The 26,161-nt window shown below is 52.1% G+C and overlaps 1 protein-coding gene across 1 annotated transcript; it reads left to right on the top strand.

The window, feature by feature from the left end:
* FZR1 (fizzy and cell division cycle 20 related 1) lies at nucleotides 1–26,152 on the top strand. Its single transcript, XM_063160815.1, has 14 exons — nucleotides 1–87; nucleotides 13,029–13,168; nucleotides 13,538–13,663; nucleotides 13,886–13,949; nucleotides 14,715–14,842; nucleotides 15,251–15,333; nucleotides 15,758–15,941; nucleotides 16,140–16,205; nucleotides 16,595–16,697; nucleotides 18,297–18,481; nucleotides 19,828–20,061; nucleotides 20,633–20,737; nucleotides 21,878–21,970; nucleotides 23,001–26,152. The coding sequence occupies exons 2-14, from the start codon at nucleotides 13,100–13,102 to the stop codon at nucleotides 23,040–23,042; spliced, it is 1,482 nt and encodes a 493-aa protein (XP_063016885.1). The 5' UTR covers nucleotides 1–87; nucleotides 13,029–13,099; the 3' UTR covers nucleotides 23,043–26,152.
* The last annotated feature ends 9 nt before the right edge of the window (nucleotides 26,153–26,161 follow it).

Below are 26,161 nucleotides of genomic sequence, written 5' to 3'. Positions count from 1 at the left end.
TTGTGCAGCGGCGGGGCCGGCGGGTGCTGACGGAGGAGGCGGAGCTGGGCCGGGCCGGGCCGGCTGGTGGCACCGGCACCGGAGCAGGTACGGCCGGGGCAGCGCCCGGGGCACGGTGCGGAGCATGGCACGGCACGGCGAGGCGGGGGGCCTGCAGCCTTGGGCGCCGCACTTTCCCCCGGGGGCTCGGGCCTGTGGGCCGGGCCGGGCCGGGCCGGGCTGGGCGGAGGGGCCGGGCCAGGCCGGGCGGGGCTGGGGCTGCCTTGCCTCCTTTAGTCCCTTTCTCCTTCCCACTGTCCCTCGGCAGAAGGTGCCCGAGCAGCCCCGCTTCTCCCTCCCCGCCCGTTGCGGCCGGGGATGGGCCCGGTCCGTGCCGGTTCCTGCGGGCCCAGGCGGGCTGTGCCCCGTCACGGCGGGGCCGGTGAGCCCCAACGCTCCGGTGTGTTTGGTAACGGGCATCCCGCACCTGCAGCCGGGGCCGGGGCTGTGCAGAGCACCTGGGAGCTCGCGGTGTGAGCCCTTCGCTCGGTCCGTGTGTCCTCGCCCGCTGGGGAAAGACGCAAAAAACGGAGCCTGGATTAAGTCTGGGTTCCTGATCAAGTTGATAACACAAACGGTGACAGAGATTTCAGTGGTGTGGAGCTGCCAAGCAGCAGCAAAAACTTCGGCCAGCAGTCTGTTGTTTACTACAGCTCGGTGGATGTGCCCCTGCCCACCCGATGGGTCCGGGGGAGCTCGTTATCGCTGTGTGTTTCGTCAGGGTGTTTGTAACCTGTTGGTGACACTTTGCACGTGGGATTTGTGTGCAGGATCAGCCTGAACTGAAGGTCCTCAGGTGGTGAGAAGGTTCTGCTGGGGCAGGGAGGTTTGGTCAGGTCACACTGGCGTCACCTCGGGAAGGTGTTGTTGGGTTCATGGCATGGAGAATTGTTTTCTCTTGATTTGTAGCTCTCTTGAAGGCTTTGTGCCAATTTTTCTGTGAGGTGCTGATTCTTCCTGTGTGTATTTAATGATAACACGCCAGTATTTTGTGCTGAAGGTTCTTCAGAGAGCAATTGTGCTGTGTGCAACAAAACCTCACTGCAGACTTCTAGAACCTGAAGGAGCCGACAAAAAAGAAGGAGAGACTCTGTACAAGAGCCTGGAGGGACAGGAGAAGAGGGAATGGCTTCCCACTTACAGAAGGCAGGGTTAGATGGGATATTGGGCAGGAATTGTTCCCTGGCAGGGTGGGCAGGCCCTGGCACAGGGTGCCCAGAGCAGCTGGGGCTGCCCCTGGATCCCTGGCAGTGCCCAAGGTCAGGCTGGGCAGGGCTGGGAGCAGCCTGGGACAGTGGGAGGTGTCCCTGCCATGGCAGGGATGGAATGGGATGAGGTTTAAGGTCCCTTCAAGCCCAAACCATTGTGGGATTCTGTAATCTCGTGTTAGTCTGGTTTTGGTTGTATTATTATAATACAGAAGCAGAGTTTTGTGGGGCTGTTGACTGAGGCTGTCATGTTTTGTAAATTCTGTGGTTTATGTTTGGAGTTTGACCAGGACACCATTGCACCTTTAGTACTTTAGGTGTTCTGATGAAGCAGAGGTTTGGATGCCTGACCTTTCAGTGAAGCTCTGTGGACTGGGCTGCTGGGGAATTTTTAATCTTTGCTTATAGAGCACTGACTGCTCCTTTACTGGAAGCCTTACCAGGGTGTGTATCTCTAAAACTGCTGCTTTCAGCTGTCTTTACCCACTGGGAAGTACAAGATAATTGGACAACAGTTTTCTGTGGATTTTTTGAAGGAAAAATGAATGTTATTAAAGTCAGTAGCCGTATGAAAAATGTGCTTAGACAGAGACTAGAAACTACTAAACAGAAGCAAACAAAAAGCCATGAAGGTTCTGTAAGTTGTTATAAAATGCAGACTCTGTAGCCTTTTCTTGTCCTTTTTTCTGCTCATAAGTCAGTCCTCTTTGAGTCTGGAGTGACTGACATGTAAAAATTTATTTAAAAACTTCGCTAAGATCCAAGTACTTCACTCTGTCCATCCCCACTTCCTTTTTCTCAGCCCCCAGGTTCAGTCCTGTGCCCAGTGTTATTTCACTCGTTCATCAGTGGTTGCATGAAGGAGTTGGTGCCTCCTGAGCTGCTGACACAGAGCAGGAGCAGTGGCCAATCCCCCCCAGAGCTGTGCAGCCCTGCAGAGGGGCCTGGACAGGCTGGAGGGCAGGGCAGGAAGGAACTGTCAGACCTTCAGCAAGGGCAGGTGCAGGATCCTCACCTGGGCAGGAGTGACCCCAGTGCAGGCTGTTGTGAGCTGCTGGGGCAGCTGCAGAGAGCCCTGGGTGTGCTGTGAACAGCAGGCTGGTCCTGGGCAGCCATGTGTGCCAGGGCCAGGGGGATCCTGCTGTGCTTTGGGAAGGGCAGTGCCAGGGAGCTGATCCTGCTGAGGCAGATCTGGAGTGCTGTGCCCAGTTGTGGACACGAGGGATGTGGATGTCCTCCAGTGAATGCTGCGGAGATCCTGAAGGGACTGGACCATCTCTCTCTTCAGGAAAGGCTCAGTGAGCTGTGTCTGTTCAGCCTTGGGAGGGAACCTCAGCCCTCATCCTGTCTCAGTGCCTGCAGGGAGGGCTCAGAGCAGAGAGCAGGCTCTGCTCTGTGGGGCCCAGCAGTGGGACAGGAGGAAGGGGCAGGAACTCATAGCCAGGAAGTTCCACCTGAATTTGAGGAAGAACTTCCCTGTGCAGTGACTGAGCATTGGAACAGGCTGCCAGGGAAGGAGTGCAGTGTCCCTCACTGGAGATATTCCAGAAGTGTCTGGACACAATCCTGTGCCATGTGTTCAGGGATGAGGTGGGACCAGATGATCTCTGTGTTCCTTCCAACCTGTCCCACCCTGTGATTCCCTGTAACACTGGGCTTTGCAGGGCAGTGCTGGAGTCCCCATCCCTGCAGGGATTTACCAGACATGTGGATCTGGCACCTGGGGCATGGTTAGTGGTGGCCTTGACAGTGCTGGGGGAACAGTTGGACTCTGGTCTTAGAGGGCTTTTTCAACCTAAATGATTCTTTGAATCTACACAGAATAATCAAATAAGTCAATGTCTTCTAGGTGATTACCAAAATAGGTGTCACTGGTTGAAAGCAGAGCCTTTGTTTCTCCTGTCTGTCCAGTGACTTGTACAAAATGTTTGTGTGGGGAAAACTACCTCCAGGTGAGGGTGGAAACAGAAGTGCTGTGGCTGTAACTGTCCCTCTCTGGAGGCCAGCAACTACCAGAGCTCAGCTTCTGTATCTAAGGGGAGTTCTGGGGGCCAGGCAGTGTGGAGACAACTGTGGGGTTTGATCAGGCCCTCCTTTGTCAGAGGCACATGTTTGGCACTGCTTATGTCCTGCACTGAGATGAAATCTCAAAGCAGAACATTGTAAGATTTGTCACACGTCCTTTCCTTGGCAAGAAGTACCTTGGGGAAATCACACCCAGCCCCTTCCCCAGTGCAGGAATGAGCCCCCAGCCCCTGCAGAAGGGATGGGGCTCTGGGCTGTGCTGCCTGAGCACACGGGGACCAGCAGGAGCCTTTTCCATTGGCAAATGGAAGCAGCAGAACTCGCTCAGCACTTGGTATTTCTCAGAGCAGAACTCGCTCAGCACTTGGTGTTTCTCAGAGCAGAACTCGCTCAGCACTTGGTGTTTCTCAGAGCAGAATTCTCTCAGCACTTGGTGTTTCTCAGAGCAGAACTCGCTCAGCACTTGGTGTTTCTCAGGCCAGATCTGCTGGAGCTGAGCCTGCTCTTCACCCCAGCCCCTGCAGCATCCCCAGCCAGCACAGCCAGGGCTGCAGGTGCTGCTTCACCAGGTGCCTTGGCCAACTACTGCACCTCTGAAACAGGAGTGTTCCCGCTGCTGCCTCCTGTTTGTTTTGCTTTTGTAGCAGATAAAGCTCTTTAAGGAGACTTCCTGTTAATTAGGGCCCTTTTGGCCCACGGGCAAGAGGTGCCATCAGAGTGACCCCGTGTGTGGTGCTTTGTTTCCCAGAGCAAGGCTTCCTGTGCTGCTGAGGGCTTCGTGCTGTATTTTGTATTCCCTGGGAACAAGTGTGTCCCTCTTATTTACAGAGCATCATGGTGAAAAGGTGAAATAATCACCACCTGCAAGCAATAAAAAGGAGGCTTAATAGTGGTGATTTTCTGAGAAATCCCCTGCTGAGTGCGTGGTTGTCATGTCTGCTTGGATGAGCTCTGCGCTGCCAAGAGACAATGGTAAGCTGCAGTGGGATGTGTATTGAATGAAAACGTCATTTATGAAGGTAAAATAGCAACCCTATAATTCTCCTGACTTATTAAAATCTGGCTGAGGCAAATTTGGAACCCCTCTGTGAGGGGCCTGGCTGCTGTGTGGCTGCACCAGTGGGGCAGCTGCTGGTTCTGATTGCTGTAGTTGCCATCTCTTGTATTTGAGTTTTAGTTGAAAGGTTGAAAATAGCCTGGTCTGTGGAGTACAGACTTGACTATCATCTTCACATTTTATTTTTCTTTTAGCTGTGGAGAAAAAAGGGATTTAGAAAAAACATCTGTACTGAAAGCAATGGTGATACCTGAACATCATCTGTGTGAGGGGCAGCAAGTGTCATGTTCCTCATGGGCTTTGTGGAGTGGCCTCTTTGAGGAGCACTTACTTGCATTTAAGAGCAACTGTTATGTATACAAAAATCCTGGTGAAAACCTCTTGGGTTTGTAATGGTGTATTGAAAAGATTTATTAGACATTAGGAAGAAATTGTCCCTTGTGAGGGTGGGCAGGCCCTGGCACAGGGTGCCCAGAGCAGCTGGGGCTGCCCCTGGATCCCTGGCAGTGCCCAAGGCCAGGCTGGACAGGGCTGGGAGCAGCCTGGGACAGTGGGAGGTGTCCCTGCCATGGCAGGGGGTGAAAGAAGATGAGGTTTAAGGTGCCTTCAAGCCCAAACCAGTCTGGGATTCTGTGATTAGTGCTGCCAGTGTTTATCTTTGCTAAAGACCCTTCCAAAGACAGATTTTGCTGTTTCCTGAAGGTCTTACAACCCCGAGTTTCTGCTGGCTCGTGACAGTCCAGGCCACAAGCAGAGCTCTGTGTCATGAGCATTGCATCCTTGGCTCCTGCAGGCTTCCTGCAGCCTCGGCCAGCAGAGTGCCCTAAATTTTTGTGGTGTGCTAGTCAGAGTTCCTCTGTCATTGTGGTGGGATTGTGCATCACTTTGGGATGGTGGAGGTGAAGCTTTACCTGAGCTTCTGAAGTTATCATGGAGGGCTGTGGAAAGTCTTGAAGCTTGTCTGTGAGTGCAGGTGGAGGTACAGAAGGTCAAATGTTTGTCACCTCTGATCTGGATTGCAGGTTGGGCCTGTGCCTGTGAGGAAGGGGGAATATTTTCTGCCTGTGAGGAAGGAGAGATGTTTGCTGCTGTGGGAAGTGAAGGGAGGCACAGATCACTGTGCATTTCACTTACATCTCCAGCTCCTGTACTCCTGTCCCAGACTGAGTGCAGGCAGGAGATGCAGTCAGTGTTCTGGCTCTGCCCTTGAACCCTCTGCTTTCAAATGAAGCTGCAGTTCAGTTTGTGTGTATTGCTGGTCACTAAGAGTTGGCACTTTTGGAACAGGGGCACTGTAGGGCTGAGGGCAGTGAGTGCATAAAGGTGTTTGAGTGCCCAGGGCAGGAGGTGCTCAGCAAGATGCTTTGGAAAGGCAGAACAATGTGGAATTTTGCAGGACCTTCAGTGAAGAGCAGTCACCTACATCCTATGCTCTGAAGAATGCTGCTGTGGTGTCATGGCTCTTGCCATGTTCCAGCATCCTGGATTTTGGTGGTGTTGCATCTTCAGGAGTGTGAGGACAAATGGTGAAGATCCCATCTGACACCATAACACTGAGTAATTTTTTCTTGTCATTAGTGTGATCTCTGTCATACAAAGCTGTGAATGTGCTTCCTTGATGAGGGCAAGGCAGCAAAAGTTGTAGTTGGTGTTGAAATAAAGCTTTAGCTGCTCCCATTGCATAGGGGTAAATAGCTGATTTAATAAATGCTTCTCACACTATACCCTAATAAATTGCTAGGTAACAAATGATATCCTTGTAACTTTGAAAAGCTAAATATTGGTAAAACACACAACTTTAACTTTTGGTGCTGTTGCTGATTTGGAAGGAGGCCAGTTCCTGGAAAGGTGTGCTTGGTTGGTGTAATGTTCCTGTGGGTTAAATGTGGACAAGCTCTGCCTGAGCTTGGCCAAGCACAGAGTATTTTTATTTTGCTCATTCCCAGAGGCTGCCCTATGAAGCCTTGGCATGAGTGCATTCCTGATAGTCTTGACTGTTACACAGCTCAAACCTATGGCCTGGCTTTTGTTGGTGGTGGTATTTTTTAACTCTTTTCCCTTACTGCTTGTTCAAAAGCCTCTAAAGGAATCCATAACTGGTAATAGTCTGCAGTACTCCAGGCTGAGGAGGACGAGATGCCTTCTAAACCAGCCAGACCTATCAACCCTTTGGGGCCAGGTTAGGTTTTTTGGGTGGTCAGTACCTGGAGCTGGCATGAGGAGGCTGCCAGGGATAGAGGAACTGCCACTTCTGCTGCCAGCTGAGGGCTTTGCCTTATTGATTTGCAAGTACTGTGATTTGGTTTAGTCAAATCAAAAGCAGATGAATATTTTGGATGTGGGGAAGCAGGACATCCAGGTTTGATTTTGAGCCTGCTGGTCATAACTTGGAGGACTAAGTACTTGTGTAGTTTTCTCCTTAGCAAATGATGGGACCATTCCAGAGAGCTTGGAAACCTTCAACACCTGAGTAGTGATGTGTTTTTACCTTAAAGCCTCTGCCATTTAACACAGGCCCAAAGAGCAGGCAGCATCTCTGGGTGTGGGTAGGCACCTGCTGACTATAAATTTGGGGTCTATTTAGGACTTCCTAGTAAGAAAAGCTCCAGGCAACCTTTTTCAGACTTGAGATGGTTCAAAATAAAGCATCAACATAACATTGATGGTATTTAAGTTACCAAGGCATCCTTTACCCCTCCTCTTTGGCCCAGTGTAAATTAGGAAATATATTCAGCTTTACATCTGCATTTACATTGACATCCTGTCCTTGGTATTCCAAGTCTCTCACTTTCATCAGCCCTTCTTGTGTTAAACACTTACCCACCCAAATACCTTCCAGAAGAGAAGGCAGATGAACAATTTGTGGAATAAAAAAGGGTCAGGAATCATCCAGCTCTTGAACTGCTTGAGCAGAGCATGTCTGAGTTGACAGAACCAACCTGCATCTCTTACACCTCCTTCAGTGTGTGCTGGAGAATCCAAACAGGTACAGCCTGCCTCAAACCACAGAAATAATTTTGCAAAATTACTGCCCTTGTTTCCCTGCCAGGCCTGGTGTTCTGCATGCTGGCTTATTAAAAACATGCCATACCAAGAAAAAACACTTTTATGTTTGAATGCATGAAGGTTGGGTCAATAAAAAGAACAAAAGGCACTTGTTCAGCACCCTAACTCTGCCTGTAAGTATTGTTCTGAAGGTAATGAGCTGTGAGAGAATGCAGCCAATTCAGAGACAGGACAGAAGGTGCATGACAAACATAAAGTCAGAATACAGATTCTTCTCACAGAATCCAAACCCTTCCACTAAATCCCACCTTTCTTCTCCAAGCATAAACTGCATAATTAGTGACAAAATGGTGTCTGAAGAATATGTAACACATGTAGCTCCTCAAGATCTTTTATTTCTTCAGCTTAAAGGGAACTTCAAACCCACATATCATTGGCTTGCAGAATCCTTCAGTTTGGAAAAGGCCTCTAACAACTCAAAGCATCCCCCCAGCACTGCTAAGGTCACCCCTAAGCCATGTCCCCAAGTGCCACATCCACACAGTTGTTAAATCCCTGCAGGCGTGGGGGTTCCACCACTGCCCTGGGCAGCCTGTGCCAGTGTTGGATCATGCTTTCCATGTAGAAATTCCTCCTGATGTCCCACCCAAACCTCCCCTAGCACAGCTTGAGGCTGTTTCCTCCTGTCCTGTCCCTTGTTCCCTGGGGGCAGAGCCCGACCCCCACCTGCACTCTCCTGTCAGGGAGTTGTGGAGAGCAAGAATGTCTCCCCTGAACCTCTTTTGTCTCCAGGCTGAGCTTCCCTTCAGCTGTTCCTGGTGTTCCAGCCCTTTCCCCAGCTCCATTCTTCTCCAGACGTGTTCCAGCCCTCTTGTGAGAGGCTCAGAGCTGTCACCAGGGTGTGAGTGGGGCCTCAGCAGTGCCCAGCACACGGGATGGTCACTGCCCTGCTCCTGCTGGCCACACTGTGCCTCACACCAGCCGTGGGCCATGGCTCCGTGCCCACCTGGGCACACACCAGCTCATGTCCAGCAGCTCTCACCCCAAGTCCTTCTGGCAAAGCCTTTTGTACCTGATTTGGGGGAAATGGACTCACTTCCCACAGACAAATTTAGAGACAGCAACAGCATCCCACAAACCAGAGGTGCTCCTTGCTCCCCAGCCTTGTTAGTGGCACAGGTTTTAGGGTGAAAACATCTCACTGTTCAGGTGCTGAACATTCACTGCTGTGTTCTGCCTCTGCAGTCTCTGTGTTGAACAATCTGTGCTGTGTTTCTCAGTGAAAGTTGTAGGTGAAATTTGGGCAGATGGGAACTGGAAAGCTCGACAGTCAAATGTGTTTCAGATGCAGAATTTAAAATGTCTCTTTGCTGTGTAACTGGATCTGGATCTCACGAATGCTGTGCTGAGCCATTTTGGGAGGACACTTCAAATGTGTGGTGTTCCCTGGCTGATCACGCTCCTCGTGTGGGTTCTGCAGGCTGAGCTCTCTTACTCATGGTGTTAAAACAACAACACCCCAAAAAAAGAAAAGGGGGGAGGGGGCATTTTGTTGGACTGTTTCATTTGAGACACACATTTGGTAGCTTGTGGGTCGGTGAGGGTGGTGGTAAGTAAACTTCAAAACGAGTGAGAGTGTTTGATATGGCATGCACTAATTTTTATTTTCTAAATCTGCTTTATTAATAGCATCACAGACTTTTCTAACTTTTCACTGCAATTATGTCGTCTCTGACTCTGCTTCATTTGGTGGAAGCTGATCTCTGTTAAATTTGGGAGCTTTCTCCAGTTTTGACGCTGAAAGAACATATGGGAGTAATGTGTTAAATTAAAAAAGAGAAAAGCTTGGGGGAGGAGGTGGTAGAGGTAAGCAGGTGTGATCAGAACCAGCTTGACTGTCTATTTCAGGGATGCTCCTGTAAAAGTGTTGGCATGCTTAATGTTAAGGAAGAAAAGCATTTTAGCATTTGTAAAAAGTCCAAGTTTTGGTACTGAAAAATGGCATAGCTCAAAGAACCACAGGATCTCCTGAGCTGGGAGGGACCCTCAGGGATGATCAGTGCAGTCCCTGTCTCTGCACAGCCACCCCAAGAACCCCACCCTGAGCACCCCCGGGAGCTCCTGCAGCTCTGGCAGCCTTGGCACCATTCCCTGGGCAGCCTGGGCAGTGCCCAGCAGCCTCGGGGGGCAGAACCTTGCCCTGAGCTCCATGCCAAGGCCTGGCACAGCTGCAGCCCTTGCTGGGCTCCTGTCCCTGTGCCAGAGCAGAGCTCAGCCCCTGCCCCTGTGCCTGCCCTGGGGAGGGGCTGCAGCCCCCGAGGAGCCTCCCCTCAGCCTCCTGGGCTGCAGCTGAACGAGCCAAGTGCCCTCAGCTGCTCCTCAGCCCTTCCCCAGCTCCGTGTGCCTCCTCTGGGCACTCTCCAACAGCTTTGGGTCCTTCTGATCTCGTGGTGCCCAAAGTGCCCCCAGCACTGGAGCTGAGGCTGCCCCAGGGCAGAGCAGAGTGGGACAATCCCTCCCTGGGCCTGGTGCCCCCAGCACAGGGTGGCCCTTGGGGCTGCCAGGACCCAGCAGTGACTCAGATCCAACCTGCACTGACCAGGACCCCCAGGGCCCTTCCCAGGGCGCTGCTCTCCAGCCTCTCATCCCCAGGCTGCCCCTGCACCCAGGGCTGCCCCATCCCAGGGCAGGATCCAACACTTGCCCTGTTAAACACCACATGGCTGGGGATTTCCCACTCCTCACATTTGTCAGGGTCTCTCTGTGTGGCCTCCCTGCCCTTGAGAATGTCAGCAGTTCCTCCCGAGCAAACCCACTCAGGACCTTCCAGTCCGGCGCTCACGTCACTTACAAAGACATTTGAGAGAGCTGGCCCTAAGGTTGAGCCCTGTGGAACCCCAGTGATCACCACCTTGATATCACCCCATTTCCTGTACCTTTCTGAGGTGCAGGGCCATCAGCTCTGCAGTGTGGAGTCTGTGTGCTTTGCCTTGTTTTCAAGCTTATTTCACAGAGTATTGTGAAAGTTCATCACATCTTACTGAACTGCAGCGTGTGCTGCTGCACCCCTGGCAGCTCGGTGACTCGCCCCAGTTTTGAACTGCTAAACCCTGGGCAGGTCTGTGGCTCCTGGGGGCAGCAGTGCAGGGCTGTCCTGAGTGGGGCAGTATTGGGAAAAAGGCTCCCAGTATTCCCAGTTAGATTGTGCCTGGGCCAGTCTGACCCTCGCTGCTGGGCCAAAGGCAGCAACTGCGGTGTGTCACCCCAGAGATACCTTGGCTTGCTGGAGATTGCAGCTGGGCACTGAACAAATCCAGGCTTGTTAGGAACCCCGTTTACCTCAGGAGGAATGGCTTCAGGCGATGGTGAAGAGAAAAAGGAGATGGATTCTGCTGGAGGGTTTAATGTGCAGAGGTTTATTCCATGGTTACAGAGGTCTGAACATGAGCAACTGCTCCAACAGAATCCCCCGCATGGTCTGATCACCTTTTAAGCTCAGGGACAGGGGGAGGGGAGGTACAGGTGAGCCCCAACCAGGTGAGAGGGGCAGGGTCTCAGGGGAAGATGACACCCAGACAGACCAATGACCCCTGGGCATAGGGGCATCCTTTGAACTTGAGCAACCACACGACGCCTTGCTGGAATGTGCAGCCTGATTGACAGGACTCACTCAGCATGGGGGCAAGGGGGAAGGGAGAGACGTATAGGCACACCTGGGGAAATGACCTGGAAGGCCAAAATGGGACATTACAGCACACCACAACAGGGCAGTGCAGGGCTGTCCTGAGTGGAGCACTGTAGGGCTGTCCTGAGTGGGGCAGTGCAGGGCTGTCCTGAGTGGAGCACTGTAGGGGTGTCCTGAGTGGGGCAGTGCAGGGCTGTCCCTGAGTGGGGCACTGTAGGGCTGTCCTGAGTGGGGCACTGTGCAGGGCTGTCCCTGTGGGAGCAGTGTAGGGCTGTCCTGAGTGGGGAACAGTGCAGGGCTGTCCTGAGTGGGGCAGTGCAGGGCTGTCCTGAGTGGGGCACTGTGCAGGGCTGTCCTGAGTGGGGCAGTGCAGGGCTGTCCTGAGTGGGGAATAGTGCAGGGCTGTCCTGAGTGGGGCAGTGCAGGGCTGTCCTGAGTGGGGCACTGTGCAGGGCTGTCCTGAGTGGGGCACTGTGCAGGGCTGTCCCTGAGTGGGGAATAGTGCAGGGCTGTCCTGAGTGGGGCAGTGCAGGGCTGTCCTGAGTGGGGCAGTGCAGGGCTGTCCTGAGTGGGGCAGTGCAGGGCTGTCCTGAGTGGGGCAGTGCAGGGCTGTCCCTGAGTGGGGCAGTGCAGGGCTGTCCTGAGTGGGGCAGTGCAGGGCTCTCCTGAGTGGGGCACTGTGCAGGGCTGTCCTGAGTGGGGCAGTGCAGGGCTGTCCTGAGTGGGGCACTGTAGGGCTGTCCTGAGTGGGGCACTGTAGGGCTGTCCTGAGTGGGGCAGTGCAGGGCTGTCCTGAGTGGGGCAGTGCAGCTGCTCCCTGGGCAGCCTCCTCCCAGCCCAGCTTTGTGTGCAGTTGCCTCGGGGATTTCACCACAAGTTTATATCTCGAGGCGCCTCCATTTGTGCAGCTGGGACTCTGGCCAGGTGCCATAAATGTTTATGCAATAACAGGAATTGAAATCCCTTTTTGTTCTGCACAGCCTCCAGATACCTGTGTGTTGTGGGAATTTGCTTATGTGTTAGGTGTACCTTTGCCTTTGGATATGTTTATCTAGGGTTGAAAGACCAACTTGATGTCTCCTCTGGTGTTTTTGTGCCCATGTCAGCTGTGGACAAGGCACTCAAGGTGTGTGATGGGTAAGGCTGGACCCTGGGGGTGCTGCTCTCTGCCCTTGGGGCTTGGCAAGGGTTGTGGCTGTGTATTCTCACGCAAGTGTCAGCTCATCTATTTTTTATTGATGCACATGTTAACTTACCAGGCAAATCTCAGCTATGAAGCAGTCCTGTCCTAAAAGATATGCTTAAAATATGTGCTTAAATGATGTTAGTGTTGCTTATAGATTGTATAGCTGTATGAGTGAGCAAGCTTTGTGCCAGCCAGGAGGAGGATTTGGGATAGTGCAGGCATCAGACATGGAATGTTCACTGGGACTACTAGATGCCTAGTGTGCCTCGTGTGTTCCTCCAGTGGGTGGTGGTAAAAGCCTGCAGTACTTCTGACATGGCTAAAAGCATCCCACCTCCAGCACTGCTCCTGTGCCCCTGACCTGAGCAGTGGGATCACAGAATCCCACAGTGTTTTAGGTTGGAAATTACCTTAAAGCCCATCTCATTCCACCCCCTGCCATGGGCAGGGACACCTTCACTACACCAAGCTCATTCAACCTGGCCTTGAACACTGCTATGAATGGGGCAGCCACACCTCTCTGTGCAGTGCCAGTGCCTGCACAGGACAGGCTGCAGGTTCCTGGAGTCTTCGTGCCCATGTTCTGAAGGATTGCCAAATTCTGCTGCAGGGCCCAGGGCAGTCCCTGCTCCAGGTGGGGTGAGGTCCTGTCAGACACAAAATTCTGGCTGCCTGCATTCTTCAGTGTCACACAAGTTTGGCACCAATGCTCTGCATAGGAAAAGTGGTCTCAAGTTCAAAGAACAGGCTTAGGAGACTTTGGAGAGGCTGTTTCAGCAGGGAGCAGTGTAACATTTTGTTGTTCTCTCCTGTCTGTTGCAGCACACGAGTTACTGCTTGGACTTCACAAACAGAGATTCCTGAGCTGGCTGATCTCTGCAGCCATTCCCACCATGGATCAGGACTATGAGAGACGTCTCCTACGGCAAATCAACATACAGAACGAGAACACAATGCCTTGTGTGAGTACACATGGGCTCAGGCTCACTGCTGTGTTGTCTGTCTCACTTGTGACTGTTTTCCTGGAGCTTTTGAAAGGCCTGGCACCTCCTCAAAGCAAACCACAGTCCTTTGTTGGGTTGTGAGCAGGTGTGAACTCCTCAGCTGTTCTATGAATACCCAAATAGCTTCACTTGAAGAGAGCTTTTGAATATATGACCTCAGTTCAGGTTGCAAAAGGGGTGAAGATATTTTTGTACAGTTCAGTGATACCTTTTTAATACATAAACTCAGCAACTACAGGTGTACCATAAAAAATTGAGGCCTAACAAACTAACCAACTCTGGGGCTTGACAAGGGTAAGGTCAATGTCTTTTTTTTCTTTAATTCAGGTAGCAGAGATAAGAAGAACCTTGACACCTTCCAATTCTCCAATGTCTTCTCCTAGTAAGCATGGTGACAGATTCATTCCCTCAAGAGCTGGGGCCAACTGGAGCATCAACTTCCACAGAATAAATGTAAGTTTTGCTCCCTTCTCCTGCAGCTCAGCCTTGGAACCAAGGGAGTGGTACCTTTTGTTATGGCTGACATGATTGCTCTGCTCACCTTCTGCACCATGCTCTTCTGCTGCCCCACAAAGTTCCACTGAGTGTGTTCTCAAACCCCATGCTCCCTGCAGTTGCTGTTTCACCATATACCCTCAGGTTTCTCTATGGTGATGGCATGTTTCTCCATTTCAGGAAAATGAAAAATCACCAAGCCAAAACAGAAAAGCAAAGGATGCTACATCAGACACTGGCAAAGGTGAGATCATCCTTCTACTGCCTGGCAGTGCCCAGAGCTCTGAGTGCAAACTGCTGGGGAGGTTAAGGCCATGCTGGCACTCTCATGCTTGTGCCAAAACTCATGCTGGTGTTTTGGGAAATGCCCACATCATGAGTGAGTACCAGCTCACTGCTTTTGATGGGTGTCTGGATGCAAGAGGCTGAGTCTATGCCTTGGTTTATTGTGTCATGAAATCACTTTCCTGATGGAGTGGAAGGAGGGGAAACTTGCTACAAATCTTGATTCTAAATGGGGGACCCAGGCTTATTAAGAGACTCTGTGAGAGTACAGGTTGTAGAATCCCAGACTGGTTTGGGTTGGAAGGGACCTTAAAGCCTCTCTCCTTCCACTCCTCCATGGCAGGGACACCTCCCACTGTCCCAGGCTGCTCCCAGCCCTGTCCAGCCTGGCCTTGGGCACTGCCAGGGATCCAGGGGCAGCCCCAGCTGCTCTGGGCACCCTGTGCCAGGGCCTGCCCACCCTGCCAGGGAACAATTCCTGATTCCCAAGATCCCATGCATCCCTGCCCTCTGGCAGTGGGAAATCATTCCCCCTTGTCCTGTCCTTCCAGGTCCTGTCCCAAGTCTCTCTCCAGCTCTCCTGGAGCTCCTTTAGGCCCTGGAAGGAGCTCTAAGGTCTCCCTGGAGCCTTCCCTTCTCCAGGTCAGGCACACCTGATATGATCCTGATACTCCCTGCTATTCCTGCTCTGAGCTCTCTGCTCTGTGCCTGTTTGGGTTTACAGATGGCCTTGCCTACTCTGCCTTGCTGAAGAATGAACTCTTGGGAGCAGGGATTGAGAAGGTGCAGGACCCCCAGACAGAGGACAGGAGGCTGCAGCCATCCACCCCAGAGAAGAAATCCCTCTTCACTGTGAGTTGGTTACTTGCATTAGCACCAGTGGGGGTTGTGTGTGGGGCACAGGAGCAGAGCACAGGGCTCTGCCAGGCTGCTCTGCAGTGAGTTGGTGTTGGGGCTTGGCTGAGATAAACTGTTGAGAGCAAATGTGGCCTGCAAAGGAAACCTGAGTGTGCAGCAAGCAGTGTGCTTCCTGTGTTTGTGCTGGCAGGAGAGCTGTGTGAGCCAGGCTTTTGGGCAGCGTGGTGAGTGGCCAAATCAGGCTGTTGGGCTTGGAGTGTTGCTGAGGGGTTTTGTATGGTTTTGGAGCACCTGGGAAAGGAAACAGTGGATGTTGGAATTAGCTTGGCAGCAGTGCACGTTGGTAGTGATGCCCCAGGCCTCGGGCATAGCAGGGTCCTCACCTGGTGTTTCTTTATGCAGTACTCACTCAGCACAAAACGCTCCAGCCCGGATGATGGCAACGAGGTCTCACCCTATTCCCTGTCTCCTGTCAGCAACAAAAGGTAACACTGATCCTCTGCAAACTAAAAGAAGGGAAGGGCTGGAATAGAGGGGACAGAGGGTTCAGTGAGGTTCTCTAGGACTTCTGCCTGAAGCTCTAAAATAAATGTGAATTTGGTTTGGAAATCTGGAGAGATAGTAAATAAAACAGTCAAATTCTGAGAATGTCTTCAGATGCCCACCCTGTCTGTGTGCTTGACATGTCTTGGTCAGCTCTCAGTAATCAATTTACTTCATAGCTCCTTTGTAGGAGCAGAACCTAATTCTTTCCAGTCTTGCTGCTGAAAAAGGGTTGTGCAGCCTTTTTGTGTCTGCATTTCTATAGAAACTTCAGAGTGCTCTATAAAGAGTGGCTGCACCTGTGCCTCCCATCTGCTGTGATGTGCAGATTCCTGTAGTTGTTTTTTTATCTGTTTTTGTAAACAGTCAGAAGCTGCTAAGATCACCTCGAAAACCAACTCGGAAAATCTCCAAGATTCCTTTCAAAGTGCTGGATGCCCCAGAGCTGCAGGACGACTTCTACCTGAACCTGGTGGACTGGTCCTCTCTTAACGTCCTCAGCGTTGGCCTTGGGACTTGTGTTTACCTGTGGAGTGCTTGTACGAGCCAGGTAATGGTCATGAGCGTCTGAAGATTGAATTGCCCCTTGATGTAGGGTTTTTCCAGGGTTTTTCCAGCATTCTAGGGCTATGGAATGTGCTGTGTGAGGGCTTCAGCACTTGTCACGCTCTATCCCAAGCACAGCTGTGGTTTGTGGGACAGCCAGTGTGACAAAGGCACGTCCCTTACCCCGTTCCTCTCTCTGAAGGTGACGCGGCTGTGCGACCTCTCTGTGGAAGGCGATTCCGTGACCTCCGTGGGCTGGTCAGAGCGGGTCAGTATGACACTGTCACCAGGGACAGCTGACACATGGGGCACATAGTCATTGTCATCATAGCTGTAGTTAGCTCCCTGAGCTGGTTTTTCTCTGCTAAAAGGGAGGGGATGGAGAGCAGCCTCTTGTATCTTGAGGTTCTCCAGGCGTTGCTAAGAGGAGTGGGAGGGAGAAGGAGCCAGTTTGCTTCTTCAGTTCTTGACAATAAAATGTTACAATAAATATATTCCAGACAGGCTGCTTGGGCCTCTCAGTAGGGAAAAACATGTCAAATGGAAGAACTCTGGATGCTTTCCATCTTGTGGGATTTATGTCAAGTCTTCTCCTCAACTTTCAGTTTTCTGCCTGTGCTTCCTGGCTGTGCTGATCCTGGCTCTCTGTTTGTGCAGGGAAACTTGGTGGCCGTTGGCACTCACAAGGGCTTTGTACAGATCTGGGATGCAGCTGCAGGAAAGAAGCTCTCCATGCTGGAGGGACACACAGCCAGAGTTGGTAAGGAGTGGGGAAGCAGAGGGTTCTGAGGGGTCACTTCTTCCTGATGGAACTTTGTTAGCCAGGGATCTGCTGGAAATAGGGAACTCAGAGTACCAGGTTTGATATTTATCCCCTGCTGTCCTCTTGAGCAGGTTCAAAATATTATCATCTCATAACTCTGCTGTTCTGATCTCGGTGTGATGGTGGTTGGGTGTTGCAGCAGGTGTTTCCTCCTTGCTTGAGGCTTTTTGGGTTTGGTTACAACATCTCTTCGCTGCTGCTGGCTTCCAGTTTCAGCTCTGCTGGCAGCTTCACACTGAGATTTCCAGTTCCCTTTTTTGGAGGGCTGTTTTTTTCTACTCGGAGATGTTGTGAATCTAAGCTCTGGGGCGAGATTTGGGAAATCCATGCACATTCCAAGATGTTTCTGTGCTTTACTGCACTGTGAAGTGAGGTTGGTAATACGTGCAGTCAGTTTGTTCAGGGAACCTTTATTTGTGCCCTGATGTAGGACTCCAGAGAGTGGATGTAAAGGAGGCCTGCAAGGAGTGCTTTGAGGTTTGTTAGGGTCTTTTTTTTAAACCCTGGCAGCTCTGATGGCTGCATTTTGCTTACCAACTGCTGCAGGACTGGAAAGGTTGGATTTGATAATGTGGCCAGCAGGACCAGGGCAGTGACCATCCCTCTGTGCTGAGCACTGCTGAGGTCCCCCCTTGAACCCTGGAGTCAGTTTTAGATCTCTCACAACAAGAGAGACTTTGAGAGGCTGGAGCATGTCCATAGAAGGGAACAGACCTGGGGAAGAGACTGAAGTACCAGAAGCAACTGAGGGAGCTGGAGGGGCTCAATATGGAGAAAAGGAGGCTCAGGGGGACCTTGTGGCTCTGCACAACTCCTGACAGGAGGGTGGAGCCAGGTGGGGGTTGGGCTGTGCTCCCAGGGATGAGAGGGTGTGCCCTCAAGCTGTGCTGCAGGAGGTTAAGATTAGATATTGGGAAAATTTCTTCGCAGAAAGGGTTACAAATCATGGGAACTGGCTGCCTCAGGCAGTGGTGAAGTCATCATGCCTGAAAAGTGTTTAAAAGTCATGGGGATGTGGCACTCAAGGACATGGTTTGGTGGTGAACGTGGCGGTGGTGTGTCACAGACATTTTTATGGAAAATCCTTTCCTTAAGATTTTTCCTCCTGAGAAGTTGAGAGGCCTCAGGAACAAAATGTAAACATTGATTATCTGCTGCTGTGGGATGCAACAGGTGGATCTGTGATTGTCCCATGTTGGTTTTTTCTAATTAATGGCCAATCACAGCCCAGCTGGCTCGGACAGAGAGCCGAGCCACAAACCTTTGTTTTCATTCTTTGCTATTCTATTCTTAGCCAGCCTTCTGATGAAATCCTTTCTTCTATTCTTTTAGTATAGTTTTAATGTAATATATATCATAAAATAATAAGTCTTCTGAAACATGGAAGAGACGAAGATCTGACTCCCTCATCCAAGAGCCGCTGTGAACACCGTCACAGTGGTGCTGAGTTGAGGGTTGGACTTGGTGACCTCAGAGGTGTTCTGCAGCCTCAGTGGCTCTTGGAGCACCTCTGAGGTTCTGTCCCTGGTGGTGCAGGTGCCCTGGCGTGGAACGCGGACCAGCTGTCGTCCGGGAGCCGGGACAGGATGATCCTGCAGCGCGACATCCGCACGCCGCCCCTGCAGTCGGAGCGCCGGCTCCAGGGACACAGGCAGGAGGTCTGTGGGCTCAAATGGTCCACGGACCACCAGCTCCTGGCCTCTGGAGGCAACGATAATAAGGTACATTCCTTCCAGGGGGTCATGGGAAATGGCACACCCCTTTCTTTCTAGGGCGAGGGGAAATGTTGTCAAGTTGGACGTTACTATATCATTGGAGGTGTTCACGGCCAGGCTGGACAGGATGGGCAGCAACCTGGTCTAGTTGAAGGTGTTCCTGCCCATTGCAAAGGATGGAACTAGATGGGCTTTGAGGTCCCCTCCAATCCAAGCCATTGTATGATTCTGTGCTTACGGAAAAATTTCTTCACTGTAAGAGTGGTTAAGCATTGGAACAGGCTGCCCAGAGCAGTGGGGGAGTTGCCATTCCTGGAAGTGTTCAAAAAACAAGTGGATATGCAATATGGTTTACTGGGCACGATGGGATTAGGTCAAAGGTTGGACTCGATCTTAAAGGTCTTTTCCAACCTTAATGGTTCAGTGATTCTTTAAGGATGTTTGGCCTCTCTGAAAAGGACTTTTGTTTTGGTTGTTGGACCATGACCAAACATAAATCATGCTAAGCTTCTACTCAGTCTTCTCTTCCTAATAAAATGAGAAAGGCAAGTTTAATTTTGTTTCTGTATTTGGCTAATTAAATCTCTAGCTTGGCTCAGGGGGTTGAGCTCAACAAAGCCACTGCTAAGCTGCCCTTCCTGGCTTTGTTTGGGTAATGTATGGTCACGTTTGTTGCAGTAATGTTTGTATGCAGCAGGAAGCTGAGGTAGAGCTCTGTGAGTTCTCATACCTGGAGCACAGGCTTGCAGCTCACTGAGCACCATATGTGAGAAGCATCTGTCACAAAAAAGCAGGTTCCAAGCCCTTTGGAACGGGTTGCTAGGTAGGGAATGTGCCCAGTGCCTGTGTGACAGCATGGTTGGACTGAGTTCCTCCTGCTCAGAATAACTCCTAATGAGCTGAGCAGATTTCTGGATGTGTTCTGGAATGATACAGCCAGAAAGACAACAGCAGGGTCTGAGGCCCCCTTCAGTGTCACTGCTTCTTTAGATTTATTCCCTTATCTTAGGGCCTGTTCCTGCCACATGGCCTGGGGGTAGGACACTCCTCAGCTGAGTGTGGTGTCAGGGTGGGTGTGACTGCCCCATCCCTGAAGGTCGGATGGGACTGAGAGCAGCCTGGTCTACTAAAGGGTGTCTCTGCCCTTGGCAGGGATTTGAACTAAATGAGCTTGAACCAACCCAAGCCATTCCATGATTCTATGAAGTGCAGAGTGGAGCTGTGCATGTCTGAGCAGAGCTATGGGAAGTCAGCTTGTTGCCCAACTGGCCTCATCAGTCCCCTTGTGCCTCGTGGGTGTAGTGGACACATGACTGAAGCACAGGTTTGATCATGTCTCTTCTCTCTGCCAGCTCCTTGTCTGGAATCACTCCAGCCTGAGTCCTGTCCAGCAATACACAGAGCACCTGGCAGCAGTCAAGGCCATTGCCTGGTCCCCACACCAGCACGGGCTGCTGGCCTCAGGGGGGGGCACAGCCGACCGCTGCATCCGCTTCTGGAACACGCTGACAGGACAGCCCCTGCAGTGCATCGACACCGGCTCCCAGGTGTGCAACCTGGCCTGGTCCAAACACGCCAACGAGCTGGTGAGTCCTTCCCTGTGCTGGGGAGTGTGGGCAGCATGAGCCAGGTGTGCCCAGGTAGGCAAGGAGGCCGAGGGCATCCCGGCTTGTACCAACCAGGGTGTGGCCAGCAGGACCAGGGCAGTGACTGCCCCCCTGTTCTGGGCACTGCTGAGGCACCTCAGGTGCTGGGGTCCGTTTTGAGCCCCCCACAACAAGAAAGACAGTGAGGGCTGGAGCATGTCCAGAGAAGGGAACAGAGCTGGGGAAGGGGCTGGAGCACAAGGCTATTGAGGAGCAGCTATGGGGATCCAGCCTGCAAAGAAAGAGACTCAGGGGACACCTTCTCTTCCTCTAACAGGAGGGTGCAGCCAGGTGGAATTCAGGCTCTTCTTCCAGGTGACAAGCACAAGAAGAAATGGCCTCAAGTTGCACCAGGGGAGGTTTAAATTTCTTCATGGTGGTCAGGCACTGGAATGGGCTGCCCAGAGCAGTGGTGTAGTCTGTAGACTGTTGGACTTGATGATCTTGGAGGTCTTTTCCAGCCTTAACAATTGCATGATTGTATGATTCATGTTCCCCTCTCCCCTTTCAGGTGAGCACCCACGGATACTCCCAGAACCAGATCCTCGTCTGGAAGTACCCCTCACTGACCCAAGTAGCAAAGCTCACAGGGCACTCTTACCGAGTCCTGTACCTGGTGAGTGATGGCCGTGGCTCCTGCTGCTCACCTGGCTTAGGTGTGCCCAGCTGGCACCCAAAGCAGCAGTGCCAGTGGCACCATAAGCTGCCTGGGCGGGAATGTGAACGCTCTTCATGAGCAGTGCAAAACTCTGACACATTTCTGTGCCTGCAAGGGACACTTGGATTTGCTGCTATGGAAATGTGAGGCTTTGTTAATGATAGTAAAGCCTGCCAAATTCTCCTAAGGAAACATCTGAGTTTTCTTCTAAGAAAACTTCTGAGCCTAGAGAAGAGAAGGCTCCAGGGAGACCTGCCAGTGCCTCAGAGGCTCCAGGAGAGCTGTAGAGGGACTTTAGAAAAAGATCTGGAATAGCAGGACAAGGGGGAATGGCTTCAGACTCACACAGGGCAGGGTTAGATGGGATACTGGGAAGAAATTCTTCCTGTGAGGATGGGAAGGCCCTGGCACAGATTGCCCAGAGCAGCTGTGACTGCCCTTGGGTCCCTGGAAGTGTCCAAGGCCAGGCTGGACAGGGCTTGGAGCAGCCTGGGACAGTGGAAGGGAGCAGAATGAGATGTGTTTTAAGGTCCCTTCCAACCCAAAGCATTCTGGGATTCTGTGATTTTATGAAACACAAGCTTCTCTCATTGCTCCCAGAGGACTTCACACCTCTTCACTGATGACTGCTGCCCAGGGAATTAAACATTTGTTGTGGGTAATCCTGATCCATCTCATGTCTGCTGTTACTGTTACATGGTGGTGTCAGCAGTTCATGGTGGAGATGACAAATGCTGATAATGTTTTGGGAGGTAGATCCCAATGTAAGCAACCAATACAGCCAGAAAATCCAGTCAGATCATCTTCCTGCCTTCAGGCAGGTTGATAATCCTGGGAGGAACAGCCTCAGTTACACATGGCTTGGATTTCTTAGCACAAATATTCTTTCCACAACACTCTCCCCATGTGTTCCACAGCTGCACCATAAGGTGCCAGGGCCCAAATTGCCCCTGAGGCTGCTGAGGCACCTGAAAGTGGAGGTAGCTGGCTTCTGCCACGAGTAGGAAGGACAGTTAAATCTCTCCTGCATTCCAGCTAGGTCTTGTTTTCAAGCCTCAAAAATGTGACAGGTGCTAAAGGTTGTTGTCTTGTCCTTAGGCAATGTCCCCTGATGGGGAGGCCATTGTCACAGGAGCTGGAGACGAAACCTTACGCTTCTGGAACGTCTTCAGTAAAACTCGCTCGACAAAGGTAAGGCCAGGCATGGGGCAGCTGCCTGGGACACCTCAGGCCACACTGGCTCTGCTCTGCTGCCTCTTCCCTGATTCCTTCCTGCAGATCAAGGGCTGGGGCAGTGAAGGATTCAACTTTGCTGAGATTTAAGTAAAAGGTTGCCCTTTGTGCCCGAGGCTGGTGTGACACAACATCGCTCTAGGCTGGTCCAGGGCTGCTGAGCACAGCAGAGCAGCTGAGCCCTCGGGTGACAGCAGGCTGGGAGAGCTGGGGGTGTCCTGCTGAAGAGAAGGTTCCAGGGAGACCTTACAGCTCCTTCTAGTGCCTAAAGGGGCTCCAGGAGAGCTGGAGAGGGACTTTGCACCAGGGCCTGGAGGGACAGGACAAGGAGAATGGCTTCCCAGTGCCAGAGGACAGGCTTAGACGGGATATTGGGAAGGAATTGTTCCCTGTGAGGGTGGGGAGGCCCCGGCACAAGTTTCCTAGAGCAGCTGTGGCTGCCCCTGGATCCCTGGAAGATCCAAGGCGAGATTGGATAGGGCTTGGAGCAACCCATGGCAGAGGGTGGAAGGAGATGAATTTTAAGGCCCCTTGAGGCCCAAACCATTCTGTGATTCCATGATTATCCCCAGGTTCTTTACAGAACTGCTCAAAATGGGGGTTTGGATGAAAATGAGGTCATGGATTCTGCCAGTGATAACTTGGCATAACCAAAAGCAGATTGTGTCTGATGCTCTGAGAGCTTTCTTGGATCCCTGGCAGAGGGGTTTGGAGGAAGGGACTGGGGCAAGCTGGCATTGATCCTGGGGGTCCCCCAGTTCTTGCCATCTCTGGGGTACATCTGCCTGCAGCGCTCTGGGAATGGCACTCTGAGCAGCTGTGCACATGCTACCGTTTGAAAGAAACCCATGGGAATATTTATGGTGTTGGACTTTGATTTGTGAGCTGGAGTCATGCCCTGAGCTAAAGATACCAGGTTAAAAACAAACCAACCCAGAAGCATGTGAAGTAACAGCTATTCACCCCCTGCTTTGTGTTCCCTTGTCAGGAGTCTGTATCTGTGCTCAACCTCTTCACCAGGATACGATAAATGCCCTCCCTGTGCCCCGGGAACCTACAGCCTGACATTCCAGGATCAGACCACTCCCTCGGCGTGCATGGACCTCCGGAGCCCAGCCAAGGGGAGGGAGAGCTGTGGGACTGCAGGAGGACCCAGCTCATTAAATATGTGCTTGTGACCCACAGGGCTGGGCAGTATTTGGGATGGGGTGGGGAGGGGAGGGAACTGCCAAAGGTTATTGGATTCATCCTTCATTAAGGGAAACGGGTACAAGGGCAATGTTAACCCTGCGTCCTCCGGCCGTCGGGATGGTGCTGGGCAGGACTCGTGTGACATGGACCATTGAGACTGGACTGAGGCCATCCCCCCTGCCATGGTGTGCCTCCTGCGAGAGAGGAGCCTGTCCTTGCTGCTGTGGGAAGGGGTTTGACGTGCTGCTCTGTGTCCCAGAGTGCCATCTCTGGAGGCAGGAGCCAGCCAGGCTGCTCCGGTACAGCTGCTGCGAGGGGCACAGCTCCAAGCTGGGCATCTAAGGGCTTTGTTCATAGCCTGGCATCCCCATTCCAGGAAGAAACTGGAGAACTGCCTATTTTCCTTTTTTTTTTCATTTTTTCCCCAGACAGGTACTGTAGTACTTGACATGATCATTCCATAAGACAGCTTGATTTTTTTGGGCATGCTTGACAGCTGCCTCTGAACAAATACACTTTGGGGCTCTAGACTTTGGAGGAGACTTGAAAAAGCTTCACCTCTAAGGGAGCAGATTCAGGAAGTTCTGCAGTTGCTGTTTCATCTTCTGGGCTGATCCTGGGAGTTACCAGAGAGCAGAAGCAAAGACTTTACAAAAAAAGAAACCCACCCAACCACCTGTGCATGTGGACCTTCCTTTGGTGCTGTTGTGTGGATGCCTTGCTCTGGAGTCTCCATGAGGCCAAAAGCAGTTGGGATGTGTTTGAGAAAAAAAAATAAATCCTAAAGATATGATTTTTGGGGTGAGCAGGGCCTCTTCTGGCTGGAAGAGAGGTTCTCCTGAAGCAGGGCTGCAGCATTGCTTTTTTGTTATCTCCAAGTCCCACACAGGGCCCTGCTGTTGAGTTTTGGTGTGTGGTTTGGGGTTTTTAGGTTGTGTGGGACGAGAGTTCTGGCTGGTGTTGGAGCCCATGGGGTGTATCACAAATGCTCTGTGTGTGTGTGTGTGGTGCTTTTAATTTAAGAGAAGCTGTCAGGCTGCACAGTCTGTTCCATCTGACCTGTGCCTGTGCCTGCCCAGGCCCTGCCTGCCTCCTGCCCTCTCCCAGCATTGCTTCCTGTTCCCATGTGGAATTCCCTGGCTGTGTATATAGACTTGTCTTCTCCCTGTAGATTGAATAAGTAATGCTTTCCCTTGCTTTTTTTTCCTTTGTTGTTTTGTCTGCTCTCCCTTCTTTCCCTAAAACCAGGTGGTAGGAATATGATTGTCTGTCCCCAGTCCCACCAGTATCCTTAGGGTGAGCCAAGGTGTGAGAAGGCCAGTACAGCCTGGACCACGTGTGCCACCACACCCGTGCCTGTGTCACACACACTGGGAGTCACTGGTGAGGAGCTGGTGCTGGGATCAGGCTGGCATTGCTGTGTCTGTGTCACACACACTGGGAGCCACTGGTGAGGAGCTGGTGCTGGGATCAGGCTGACAGTGCTGTGCCTGTGTCACACACACTGGGAGCCACTGGTGAGGAGCTGGTGCTGGGATCAGGCTGGCATTGCTGTGCCTGTGTCACACACACTGGGAGCCACTGGTGAGGAGCTGGTGCTGGGAGCCCCCTGGCAGCTCCGAGGCCCACAGGCCCCTTTGTCATCTCACAGTCTCACTTGCCACCAAAATTAAATTACCGTGGAGTTTCTGAAACACTGTTTGAGTGCAACTGCTTTAGTGTAGCTCTGGCCATGGGATGTGAAGCATGGTTTGAAGTCACCCACAGGCCTGTCTTGTGTTGTTTGTTCCACTTGTGGCCACTGTTCCACATCACCGTGGGTTGGGAGCACCCCAAAGCACCCAGGAGGTGTTAAATTAAGTTGGATCATTCAAGTGAGGAATGGGTTTGAAGTAAAGGGTCACCTGCAGGAAGAGATGGTGTGTTGTGGGTGTCATCACCTGGGGAAAGGGCCGTTCAGGGGGGCTGGGGAGGCTGGTGGCTGTGCTGTGGGTTTTCTTGTTGTGGGTTGCCTCCTGCTAAATAGCACTGTGCAGACCCCCAGGACACACTGCTTTCTCCTCTGGGAGGGTGGAGGTGCTTGGGCTGGGGGTGCACAGCAGGCTCAGCCCATTTTGGAGCAGGAGGGAGCAGGGCACCCAGCTGGGGTGTATGGTGAGTGTGGTGATGTTTGGGTTCCCCAGTGCCCTGGGACTCCACAGCAGTGGAATTGCCTCCCCCTGTGATGGGGGAACTTCAAGGAGTCCCAGAAGATGCTGGGGGGAGTGGCAGTGCTGTGGGGTGGGCAGTGCCAGCTGGGCACTGCAGCCACTGCCCAGTGCTCCCAGCTGCACAGCAGGGGTAGCTCCTCATTGCTCTGTCCCCCACTATTGTCCCTTCTTGCCAAGGACTCTCCCAAACTGCATCTTGTGTCTACATCTCGCTTTTCTGTCTGCCTTGGGAGGAGGTTGGCTCGTGGTGGCTTCTCTTACTGCACTTGGCAGGGGGGCTGGTGATTGCCAGGCCAGGGTTAGTGATTGCCAGGCCAGGGTTAGTGATTGCCAGCCAGGGCTGTTCTGTGGCCACACGGTTGGTGGCACAGCATGGCAGGAACAGGCTGCTCACCCTGAGCTCGCTGTCAGCCCAGTGCTGCCACCTTCTCTGCCTTGCTGCCAGGCAGGGGCTCCCAGTTGTGTCCGTGTGCAGGTGGGTGTGTGCAGGTGTCTCAGGGTGTTACTGTCACTGTCACCTGCTGCTCAGGAGAGAAAAGGGCAGAGCTGAGGTGATGTGTCAGTGTGTGTGATCCGTGGGCACTGGCTCGGGCACAGGGTCCTCCCAGAGCTGCGTGACAAAAGTCTGTGGCATCGTTGTATCGCAGGTGTCATGTGATGGAAAACAAACATGGAGCACGCTGTAACCTTCATGTAAAGCAATTGAACTGTCATTAAACAGGTTATGAATTTACTGGGATTGGTCTCC

Source organism: Melospiza melodia, chromosome 7 (assembly GCF_035770615.1).
Source record: "Melospiza melodia melodia isolate bMelMel2 chromosome 7, bMelMel2.pri, whole genome shotgun sequence".
NCBI lineage: Eukaryota > Metazoa > Chordata > Aves > Passeriformes > Passerellidae > Melospiza > Melospiza melodia.
Note: the sequence above shows the minus strand (reverse complement) of the source record. Positions and strands in the feature narration are given on the sequence as shown.